General features: G+C 40.6%; 1 protein-coding gene across 4 annotated transcripts in view; it reads right to left on the bottom strand.

The window, feature by feature from the left end:
- The window catches only part of PATJ (PATJ crumbs cell polarity complex component), a 149,296-nt gene that overhangs the window by 51,173 nt on the left and 85,662 nt on the right, over nucleotides 1–12,461 (bottom strand). For all 4 annotated transcript variants that reach the window (XM_082053744.1, XM_082053742.1, XM_082053743.1 and 1 more), the window contains one exon: nucleotides 7,400–7,596. In XM_082053744.1, coding sequence (XP_081909870.1) covers nucleotides 7,400–7,596 — 197 coding nt within the window. The remainder of the gene's footprint in view (nucleotides 1–7,399; nucleotides 7,597–12,461) is intronic.

The following is a 12,461-nucleotide window of genomic DNA, read 5'->3' on the forward strand; positions in this document are numbered from 1 at the left end:
CACAGGCAACTGGCAGTTCAGGAAAACTTGCTGTTAAGATTGTGCTGAGTCCTCAGCTCCATGGAAGGAGAACTGACAGCCATGGGGACACATAGGACACTTTAAGGACATGCCACATTGCTTTCGCTGTGATGGATCAAACACCTGAGCACAGCAACAGTCACCAAGTACTTGGGACACTTTTGCCGCCTGCAAGCAAATGCTGCAGTTTTCAGAGGGAGATAGCTTGGTTTTAATAGAGTACATGCTTCAGGACTTTTCTTTCTGTAGGAACTTCAAGTCTTTTCCCAGTTTGAGGAAAATAAGATACCTGCTGCTTCCCAGTGCCATCCTCAGCGAGTGGGACTTCGACAAGGACAACAACATTTTTGAGATTAATATAGTAATTACTTCCAAGCCAACCAAAAGCATACTGAAGACCAGACCACAAAAATAACCTTTAGTGTAAAATGGGATATATTTGAAGCATTTCATTCATTTCACAGGCAGGGCTTGTGTTTAACACCTTGCTTCACCTTCATCTGCCCACGATGTCTGAGTTTCTTGGGCTTCAGGTCCCCTCAGAGGTATCCTAAGAGGATGCTCATCTTTCAGCTCAGACATTGCACAAACTACAGGTATGAAGATCATATGCAGTACATAAGGTAGACATGAATACCACAATAAGCACAAATAAAGTAAAAGTTGAGTTGAGTGCTATGGGGGAAAAAAAAAAGTCAAGGAGATTAAGAAAACCCTTGAGCAGCCTCTTAGCTGTACCCTGGTGATTTTCAGATTTAAAACTAAGTTGAAGTAAATGCTCAGCAAGGTGGTGTGTCTCCAACACAGGGATCACCAGAGCTGTCTTCCTTCTGTTTTGGCAATTCAGGCTGGAATAAGCATCAAGATAACTATGTTCTGAAGAAAACAATTATTTACCTACAGCTGAACACCTGTGAATGGGAACTCAGAAACTAATTCAAAAGCGACATTTAACATCTTCTATTTTGTCCAAAAGAGAAGGCAAAATTTAAAGATGAAGAAAAAGAAACAGTAATGAATAGTATTTGAATTCATGATGTTAGTTCAGGTTCACGGTTCAGCTCATCCCATGTCTTGCCATCTAAGCAAGCACCAGAGGTTTTCAGGCGTGCAGAATTTTCTGCGATTTAACTCTGCCAACATCCCCTCTCCAAGCATCTTGATTAGAGTAATGCACCTCTCTGGAGCTGGAGTGAGCACACACTCTTCCACAGTGAATGGCCAGTTTCATTTCAATATTGCAATTTTTTTCCTACTGTTCTTTATTTACCATGTAATATTTACATTCACATTTGATAGACCAATGCTGTTTAAAACAATAACGATAACGGAACCCAGGAACAATCTACTAATGATTATAGAAGGACTTTCGATTACTGAAAATGTTTGCGTTGGATTTTGGTTTTGTGTTCTTAGATGTTTTCATTCAAACAAGGAATAACTGAGCAAGTCTTACAGCCTTGTGTTACACAAGCTATTTTGTGATATTGGCAACTTTGCAATATTCCCATTTTCAATGGGTTGAAACAACACCTAAGTTCATCAGCTAAACAAGGACAATGCAAGGATGAAAATAAAACCCCTAACACTTGATTAGTCACAAAGACTGAAGTGCAAATCATCTACCTACCAAGCTGCTTGCTGTACAGAAAGAACCAAGAAAGGTCCACAAGAGTCTGAGCTGGCGTGAAACACTCAGCACTGAGGAAATCACACCAGTTTTTGTCGGGGTTTAATGCGGGCTGTCTGCAGCTGCTGTGGTTGCAAAGACAGGACAAGAAGCAACATCCTGGGCAAGACTTTGTTAATCAAAGATAAAAATCTGGTGGCAAAAATGAATGCTTGGTTGCATTCTGGCTTCAAGCTGGACTTGAAACTTTCAGTGACTTTGTTGACTTGATTTCTCCAAGTTCAGAAATGAATTATTCACTGGGAATACAGTATGCTTTGCAAATTGTTTGGATTTAGTTAAATTACCATCAATTTCTCTAAACAGCAGACTTCTTTGATTAAAATTTATAGTCCTCACTCTAGCTAAATTAATCCTATTCAGAAGATGTATCAAATAGTCCAAAATTTAATTAGCTGTAAGCTAGGTCTGTAAGTTATAATTATTTAATTACACCAAAATGAAAGGATAATCAAAGTAATATATCTCCTCGAGGTTTTGGACTGTCCCACAAAGTTATTGCAGCCAGTACTTTTTTTGTTGTTTTTAAAAAAGGTTATTTTCTTTTGCAAAGTAAATTAATGTTTCATTAGCTTCAGATACCATAGTGATGAACAAAGCACAAAAGCCTACTTAAATAAAACAAAAAAGAGAACATCTAGGGTTTCATAAGGAACAGCATTTTACATCTTTCAAATTAAATAAAGTAACACATCAGACTAACCAAATAGTACTCTGGGAGTCAAAACCTATAAATCTGTGCTTTACTTTTTTCAGTAGAGATTAGGAAAGAAAAACAAAGCTTTGACTAAGCAAAAGAAATAAACTGTTCTAAATCAATCTCAAGTCTTGTTTTAATGTCTCTTCATATAACTTCTTGGAAAGACAGGAGAGAACAGAGAAAGATAAAACATGCTACAGGTATGAGGTCAGGTCAGCACACCAAGTTCAAGCTTGAATATAATCCTGCACTGGCTTATGGAAGATTTTATCACGTATCCCAAATGTACTGTTGCCTTTCCCAACAGAAGTTTTGTTTTAGAGTTTCATACACTAAAGTTGCAGAAAGTACAAACTCACTGAAATCTGAACTCTTAAACTAATAGAAAAAAAAATTAAAGGATTGTTTGCTTCTCAAACTTCAATTTGCAGACAAGAACATTAGATATGGATTAAAAAAAAAAAAAGAATTGATTTTACTATGTGGCAGTAATGGAAAACCATAAAATTAGTATAATCTGATTTTTATGAATATCGAGTTAAATGATACCCCAAAGCATGGCTTTCTATAACAATTATTTCTTTGCCTGTGTCCTTGGGAACAACCAGCTTTCTGATTACACCTTTAACTTATTTGCAGCTTTAAAAATCACCGCCCAACACTAATCTTAATTGGTAACCTGCATACGAGGTACACGGAAAAAGTATTTGTATTCTCCTATTAAAAGACAAAAAGGACACAGTCCTTCAGTGTTACCTTCAGTAAACCAATCTGAGAACAAGAATAGAAGCTATAACTATTCTGTTTAAATAGGAATTTTAAAAAATATCACCACTGGAGTTAATCATTCAAGATGACTCTTGAAAACCCCAATCTATCTTCCTGCAAAAACCGTACTACCTTTCTATGTTCATGTTACTATCCCTTTTCGGGGGTATTGCCACCTGCCTAATCCATAGTAACTATCTTGAAACAGGAAAAAAATAATAATCCCTCAACAAATAAACTGAGAATAAAACACCAGTCCCTCACATTCTAAACCAGAAGCGGCATCACGAATTTGGCTGGGTAGCTCATTTATTTGGGCACAATATGGATGTATCTATTATCTTATCACTTATATTCATCTGAGAATCTTAAAACAGCAATAAAAATACATTTAGCACAAAGCCCTCTGGCTTTGAGATATGACAAAAATGAAAAAAAAAAGCAAAAAAAAGAAATATTTGCTCTCATGCAATGGACAACAGGCAAACTTGCACAGTGGCTCTGGACGACGACGACCGGCTTTCCTTCCCTAAGAAGTGCTGTGGCCTCCCAGAATAAAACATCAAAATGAGAGGTTTCCTTCCACCTCCTGCCCCATTTTCAGCAAGATAAGCAGGGACAGGAAGATGGCAGAAAATCCCAGCATCAGTAATTCAGCATAACGGGGCTCTGAACAGCTCGGTTTATTAACAGAGTGCAGTCGACTCTCTTATGAAGTGACGATGATAATAATAATAATAACAGGGTGGATTATGCAGTGTGAATAAAAGCCAGCAGCATGACAGAGTCCCGCAGAGCTCCCGAGCAGCAGGGTTTAACAGCACAGGTACAGCCACATGCAGGACATGCTGGGCTCAGTCAGGCTCAGGACGAAGCCCGGACTAATCAGATCCAAAGCGGCGCAGACACCTGCACTAACACAGCAAGAGGGCGAGGCTGGAGCACCACAGATGGTACCTTTTCTGGGAAAAACAGAACAGAAAAGCAGAACTTGTGTCAAATTCCGACCCAAGTAATTTTCTTCCACTTATGCAAAAGGGATGAAATGACCTTCTCTCTCAAAAAGCTGTTTTCTCCAGCAACAGACCCACCCAAAATACATCGCAGAAGACATATTAAAAAAACAATGATTACATACAATTTTTTAATGCGACTTGCATTCTACTCAATGTATAGGCTGGCTTGACTTTGAAAACGAGCCAGTACTAGGCCCCCAAAAGACTACTGTTGTTTGCAGAAGCTAGAAGTGAAATGATGTTTCATTAATTCAGCAACAAAAGAGTTTGTGAATGAGGAGCTGAAGCAGTCTGGTGGCATCCCACATCCTTCAGCTGAATCCAATTAAACTCCAAAAGAAAAATGAAGAAGTAATATCTATCTATCCATCCATCTCCATCCCCCTAGCTTTACCCCCATCAACAGCCACGAGGAATAATCTGCACACACTGAAGCAGCAGCCATGGTTTTAAAGGCTCAACATGAACCAACAGGATTCATGGGGGTACCCCAAGACAGAGCAGAAACACCAGAGGCTTCCTAAGATGTGAACTTCTCTTGCTGATATTCTCTAGTATTCAAACCTGATGTGTAGTGAAAAATGCAGATGCAAATATAGTTAAAACATGCAATTAGACAAGGGTTGAGGGTGGTATGTCTATTTGCTGCTGAACAGATGAGAATATTGGGGAAAATGGCCCCAAATGACCATGAATGAAGTGGTTGCAAAGTCAAATAGCTATTTTTACCTATGGAAAAACTAAATATTTGAGCAATGGGCAGTGGCCAGCAGCTCAGTCTACAGGCAGAGCAATTAAATACCTACACAGAGTGAAGCAAGACCCAAAGGAAGAGAAATTGCTTCATCAGTAAAGATTGTCCACCGAGGTCTCTGAATGAGACAAAGAAACCACAGGAGAGACAAACGCTTCTGTGACTGACGACTACACTCACAGGCTTTAATTTTATGTCTTTAACTGGAGAAAACCAAACAACCTAGATTTTGTTATTTCCTAACTTCCAAATGCTTGAGTTTGCCATTAATTTTGTTGTAGAAGACACTGCAAGCAAAGTCAGTTGATCTCTCCATCACTGGTGGCATGAAATCATACTGGAGATATTAAAAATCTATCTGGACACAGTCCTGGGCAAATGGCTCAAGGTGGCCCTGCCTGAGCAAGGGAGTTGGACCAGATGATGTCCTGAGGTCCCTTCCAGGCCCAACTACTCTGTGATAATCCCATCTTGGTGGCCTGTGCACTTATCGGGTATGAGGATTCCTAATGGTTACTGAAATAACCTAGTTATTGAATGTAATAGTTACTGAAATAAAAACCTGCCAGTGTAAATGCCCGTTAGTTCCATTTCAATGCTATTCACGTAACACTGCAATGCTTTTAAAAGACAAAAAAGCAGAGCTGTGAATAATTGACCAGTGGTGCAAACAAGAGACGTCTGTACATGACTAACGCACAACCCATTCCTGTGTAATACAGGATGTTTTGACACTGGATACAGACTCACCGGGGACCGTTATGAGATCACCATATCCTTTCATTACAGTAATGACACTTCTGCCCACTGGTGACACACCTTCAATGTGATTGCAAAGGTAAACAAGAGAGGTAGTTACTAAAGTCTCTTTGAACTTCAGTTTATTTGAAGTTTGGCATTTTTGAGGTGGTGAACATCACTTTCCTGACACTGGAGGAAAAAAAACAAACACATTTTCTCTCCAACTTGACAGGAAGAAGAATTAGGGCAACGCCACCATAACTTATAACATGGCTCGTGTATGTAAATCCCAATATTAAGATCTATGTGATTAACCACAGATGGTGCATCTTTCAAGGCCTGCAAGCAATACTTAACATCAGATCAAACAAACACTGCAAAGAATAACTCATGAGGTATGAGAAAACTTCAATGGATCCTTCTTTGTGGACAAGTACTGATCCAAAAGGCTCTGGCCTTTCCTCTACCATGAACTACCTGCTCTATGATATGCACAGAGGACAACAGTACCATGAGTCCTTTCAATTGGTATACACCCAAAATTTGACTTCTTGCCCCCCCGCCCCCATTAGAATTTGGTGCCAGCAACAGTAAGAACACAAATTTGAGGAAGAAAGTAATTGTCCTACCCTACTCCAATATGGTATAGACCTTCATACCATTTATCACACTTAAAAAGAAAATAATAAACTTTAGATGGTGTTATTATTATAGCAAAACAAGTCCTTTTTTTTGTACTATGTGTATTAAAAACGCATAATTACAGAACTGTTAGACAATGACAAATGCTTAGACAATTCTGAGTGTTCCCAAGGTATCCCCAGGCAGCTAAATTGCTCTTTCTCAAATCAAGAAATGTGAAAAAATAGGTGGTTCTCTGATGGCACAGCAAGTTGCTGAAAGATCAGAAAATCACCACCCATGGAGAGCAGTAGGTCAGCATATACCCGCTCCTCAGTGAAAGCTTCTCTCTAAAGGAAAGATCCCCAGGAAGGGCTGATTTTTTTAAATCACTGAAGCAATCATGATGTGGGGAACCACTGCAGGTAGCGCAGCAAAGCATCATTTTGCAACAGCCAAAAAAATAAAGACAAAATGTAGGAAATCTGTGTTTTCAGTCTGAAGGTGAAGCAAGGAGACAGGAGAAAAAGTGAAGACAAAATACTTGCTACTGAGCTCTCTTGCCTTATGGGTGAACTTGTGCCAGACATGACTGAAAAAAATAAGTATCTGAAGTTACGACAGATCAAAACAGATTAGGGCAGGAAATGTTATTTTCAGGATGCGGAGTATCCCTGTCATCTGTAAAAACACATATGGCAACTCTGAGTGGGTTTTTTTGGTTTTTGGTTTTTTTTTTTAACGTAAGGTGTGAATTTCTCTGTGAAACCACAGATGCACTACAAGGACAGATTTACTGGCCCCTCCTGCCTTTCAGCAGTCCCTCCCTAAGCGTAGCTTGTGAACATGCTGAGAGCACAGACTTCACAGACAAGACATCAGTTTTCACAGGCCAATGATTTTTATTTCACTGAAAACACATTTACCTGCCAAAGGCCAAGTTCTCAGCTGGCATAAATCAGCGCAGCTCCTTGCCTCAGCCACCTCATTCCATTTGCAGGCTTTATTTAAGGTTCACATGATGGCTTCATGTATGCCTCTCCCTCTCTCCATACAAACACTGCTTAGTAGTCAAAGGAAACACCAACCTCTAGAAGTTCATCGCCAATGTGCATCCTCCCGTCTCGTCCCGCAGGTCCATCTGGGTTGATACCAACTACGAAGATGCTCATACGAGAACGGTCCTTGTTGCCGGCAAGACTCAGTCCGAGCCCATTTTTGTCTTTCTCAAGCTCAATGATGTGCAACTCTCCTGGTAGATCTGCATATCTTTGTCTGATTTTTTCTAGAAAGATCAAACGTGAGATGAGTTACAACATAAAATAACTTGCATGCAAATGTTCAGGAACACATACAAATAAAAGCTAGAAACTGATAGCTTTTCAGCATTTACTCTTTCCAGCACAGACTCTAAAATACCACTTGCTGTGCCTGTATCACTCACACAGCAAAATGTGGCATCATCTGCAAATACTATTCACATTAAAACTGCACTATTTTAATTATTTGCACAACAGGCTGGTTCTAAACCTTTTTTTTTTTTTTGAGAAGAGAGCAAACAAGGGCATTCCAGAGGCACCTCAATCTTACCTTACAAAAACCTATGACTTCAGGAAAGTCTCAAAGTCAGAGCTGGTTAATTAACCCCTGTGGGAAACTGAAACGCTTACATTGCAAACATACTGCAAACTCACATCTTGAGGTACAATCTTTTGCTTCTTTCTGGTGACTCAGGAATATCCTTACCATGCTCTGCTTAACACGACGTGCTCCTGTGCAGATGATTAGTCAAAGCAGATGTCAGTGACGATGTATATGATTGATTCCATTTTTAAATGCAGCCTCACTTGATATTAAGGTAGCTATTTGTCTTTCATCTACATTTCAACCATCTCTATGACAGAGCACAATATACTTAAGTGGTTTTGGGAGCACCGTGCGTGTTTGTGGACACTGACAGTTTAATCTGAACATCTTTTCACCACTGACATACAAACGTGTAACTGCTGCTGCGAGGGTCAGTCTCAGCAAGGGTATATTTTTTTTCTGTCTGATTGTTCTTGACAGATTTTTAAAGCCATCTTCCTAACACTACCTGCATTCCAATGCTTCAGCTGGGCCACACATTAAAAACCAGCAAGTCAAAGTATTTTGCTGTGGCTGGATGTCACCTTTATACAGAGCCCAAGGTGAAAGAAACTGCTGCATTATGCATTAAGAAGAGAAATAAGAGGTATTATATGTTGAGCCATATCCCTGAGTCAGCAGCAGCAGGTAGATCAATATTAGCTCCTACCATCCTACTGGTGAAGTGTATTTTAATAGTATGATTTAACTGCTGTAGTGAATGTTCCCATGACAACAAGGAAGAGGGGACAGAGCTGGGGAAGGTGAGAGGGAAGCAACTAAAAAGTGAATAAAAAACTGCTGAGCAGAAAGATGAAGTAGAATTGTTCCTTCCACAGCTCCTGGGAATAAGCCAAACTCAGCTCGATCCCAGTGGGTCTCCTCTCCGAGGGTCCTTTCTCTTGTTTCCAACCCCTGATGCACCCAAGAACATCATCTACACCCAGAGCAACACAGCCAAGAACCAGCTCTACTGTCATTGTATTTACAGGCCAGCATTTTCCTGCCACGCTCAAAATCCTCGGTGGCCTGGAACCTGAGCCTAAAGTCCTGGGCATGTGTGTTAAGGGTGAGATGTTATCCCTGGAAAGCTGTAAAGCCCAACAGAGGCCTGCACAAAATCAGAACATCATAAAAAATTAGAAAATTCATTTGTTACTATCAATTATGTGCCAAAAATTCGTATAGCTGCATTAAATTGTAATCCATGTAGCTGCATAGGTCTTTAACATATTTCTTACCTAATGGGGTCAAAATGTAATTAGAAGTGTGATTTGCTACTTGAATTTGGAAAGTGGTGTGTTTTGGGTTTTTTTTTATGCTTAGTATGCAGGATACCTCCTGCTGAAAAACAGCAAGCAAGGAAAGGTCTCAAAAACGGTGCTTCTGAAAGCACAGCAGACACAAACACATATGCAGCCTTTTATTCACACCACTGAGGTTCAACGTTCTTTTCCCATTAAGCAAAGTCCAGACCTGAAGAGCATTAAGACGTTTTCTGCCCACTGCAATTAGACAAACAACTCATTACAGTGCAGCAGGCAGCTGCAGCCGATCCCAGCTGTAAGAATATTAAGAACAGGCCATCAGCAGAAAAGGGATTTCTTGGTGGATAAAGCAAAGGATTTCTTGTGGATAAAGCAAAGGATCAGGGCTCTGGAGGGTGCTGCTGACTGGTCCCTGCTCTGCCACAGCTCCTTCCATTGCTGGTTTTACAGGGACAAGACATCTCACTTTCATTTGCGAGGAGCAAAGTGCACATCTAAAGCAGGTTTTTAGCAACAATGACTCGGACACAGAGAAAGGACGTGAAGGGACAAGGAGAAAACACGTTTAAACGCCATACAGATGAAACCGCACATCTTCAGCAACTGCTCCAAAACTCTTTTCTTGCTTGTTAGTAAAATTCCTTGAAATTCCCCAATGCAAGCCTGGCGCAGGAGCAGCTCTGGGACACCGTGCATGTGGACACATCGCTCCAGCCTCTCGTCATGGCCACGTGGCTCCCCAGTATGTCCGTAAACTGCAGCGTTTCCTCCCACCACAGCAGCACAAAATGCGTTTTCTCACATAGGAAAAGTGTCAGCTGTTCAGAAGTATGTGTGTGTTCCTGTTCCACCCTGGGCTGAAGCCACAAGTAAATTTTATTCTTTCAAAAATTAGTAGTTAGGGCAATTGCCTGGGATGAAACAGAGCCCAGGGAGAGTTTCTGGTTTGCCTGTACTGGTTCAGGCATTTTCCTCCAATGCTTTCCTGGTGAGATGATGCCCAGGTCAGCACTCCAGCTCTTCCAGTCATCCCCCCTGTGGAAATTATTCTTTGTGTAAGAAAAATGTATCTCAGCAAAAAATAGAGACCAACTCCAGAGGTCATCAAGTTGCTTTATGTGTTAAGAGGGCTATGTGGTTCTTTTTGTCTTTTCCTTTAAAGGGTTTTCCCTATTGCACGCTTTTGTTTGAAAAAAATCCATATTTAAACCAGACAGCAACCCCTCATGTGGACTAAGCACTTTGTTAAATTATCACATCCATTTATGAAGCAACTATTGAGGTGACTGGAGTGAAGCAGTGGATGACTACAGAGGAAACAGCGAAGACGCCACATGCCAAGTGCTGTTTCCGGCCTCGTGGGAGGGCACACGAGCCTGTGTGTACATACTCACACACGCAGGGACAACAGAGATACTCCTGCTTTTCCAATGGAGCCTCCCTTCGCAGTTCTGGCTGCCTCCTCCCAGAGCAACAGAAGGTTCTGGCTCTCGCCAGCTCCACCTCCTGCAATTAAACCCTTCCCCGGGCCATCCTTGCCAGCCAGCCAGTGTAAATGATAACGCGCTATTCCCACCGGCGTCCTTGCGTTACTCAGCCAATCTGCACACAAATACCCTTTGGGCATCCAGCTGACTTCCTATCACACTGTAATCGTGTTCTCAGTTTGCCTCTTAATAAGAATCTCATAAGATTATTTTAAACAAGTATTTACTGCTTAAACAAACGTGCATCTAAGGCATCTTCTTTTTAATGCCTTTTTCAGCTGTTTTTTCTGCCCTCCAGCTGGTATCACTTTTCAGTTCTCTGCCTAGCATTGGGGAGCCAGTTAGCATCTGCTTTTGCAAAGAATTCCATTATCTGCCTTCATTACCAGATACTTTACACGAGGCAATTGTAATTCTGTTGTTGCTGCATTACACATGGGACATGGCGTTTCTTGTTTTTGGCACTACTTGGAGTTGTTTCCACATTCGGTGACAACGTGCCTATCACAACTTCTGCAAACATATCTCAAATACATTTAACTGGTTTAGGTTGCATCCAGTTTCTTTGAAAAAATACCATACAGATGTAAGGTGAACTAAAAGCACAAGTATATGCTGTGGCGATCCCCCCTGCGGTAATATTTCCCCGTTATATTAGCAGACAATTACATTTCAAAGAAAAACTCTGGAAATGGAAGACAACTGCTTTCAAACAATATACTATTATGCTGCTGCATATGTTCCCCTGCTTCAGCCTCAATTCCTATTATATTAAACAGAGAGATAAAAGAAATAAATGCAGACAATATGGTCAGGATATTGGAGTTTGCATGATCAAGTACTGCAACAAATACACAATTTATCTGCATGGAAAAAACAGACACCACTCCTCAGGAAGGCAAAAAGCCCTTTAAATTACAAAGATATATAAAGCACTTGGAAAGGGCTGGAGAGCCTGTTTCCCAAACGCGCTCCAGTTCGATGAGCTGAAAGGGAAGAGGTGTTTCTTTTGGAAATGGTGTCTCTGCACGATGCAAATTAGAACCCATCTAGAAAGGTAAAAAGAAAAAAGAACAAGCTCCGGATGACTCAGCTAGGTGATCTGGTTTAGTACCAAATGCTCACATTAACACAGTCCAGGCTGAGAAAAGAAAGGAGGAAAAAACCACCACAGAAAGAAATGACAGACAATATTTGTACAGAGAAGGCGATACTGAGGATTTTACACCCCTTTTGTGTTACCTCAGGTAACTATTAGCAACATATGCTGGATTTTGGAGACTTTACAGTGGTTTCATTTCCCAGCCTGTGTTCATTTTAATGGTGTTAGTCACCATTTTTATCACATAACACATAACACGGTTACAGTCTCAGCCTTTTCGGAGATTACCCTGCTCAGACAGCAGCACTGCAGCATCACAACCAGTTTTTCATTTAGTAGTGATAGACATCAGAATGCAGCCAGCATCCACTACACAGAGCCAACCTTGCATATCAAACAACTAGTTTCCTTCTTGATTTCACTATAAATATTAAAAAAAAAAAAAGTAGGAAATCCCTTGAAAGCTAACCCTAGAGCTGTGAGGGCAGCACGTCTAATTTACTGATCACAGTTTACAAGAACCTAAATAAGCACATTGAAGGGGCCATAACTGAACAAATGGGGTTTAGAATTCTCCCACTACTAATAATATAATACACTTATTGTTCTAATCTTCCCATTAGCCCTCTATTCAGCTCCAAGGAGGCAGGCGGATCTTCAAACATCA

The sequence above is a fragment of the Streptopelia decaocto genome (assembly GCF_964273445.1).
Source record: "Streptopelia decaocto genome assembly, chromosome: 5".
In the NCBI taxonomy this organism is placed as follows: Eukaryota; Metazoa; Chordata; class Aves; order Columbiformes; family Columbidae; genus Streptopelia; species Streptopelia decaocto.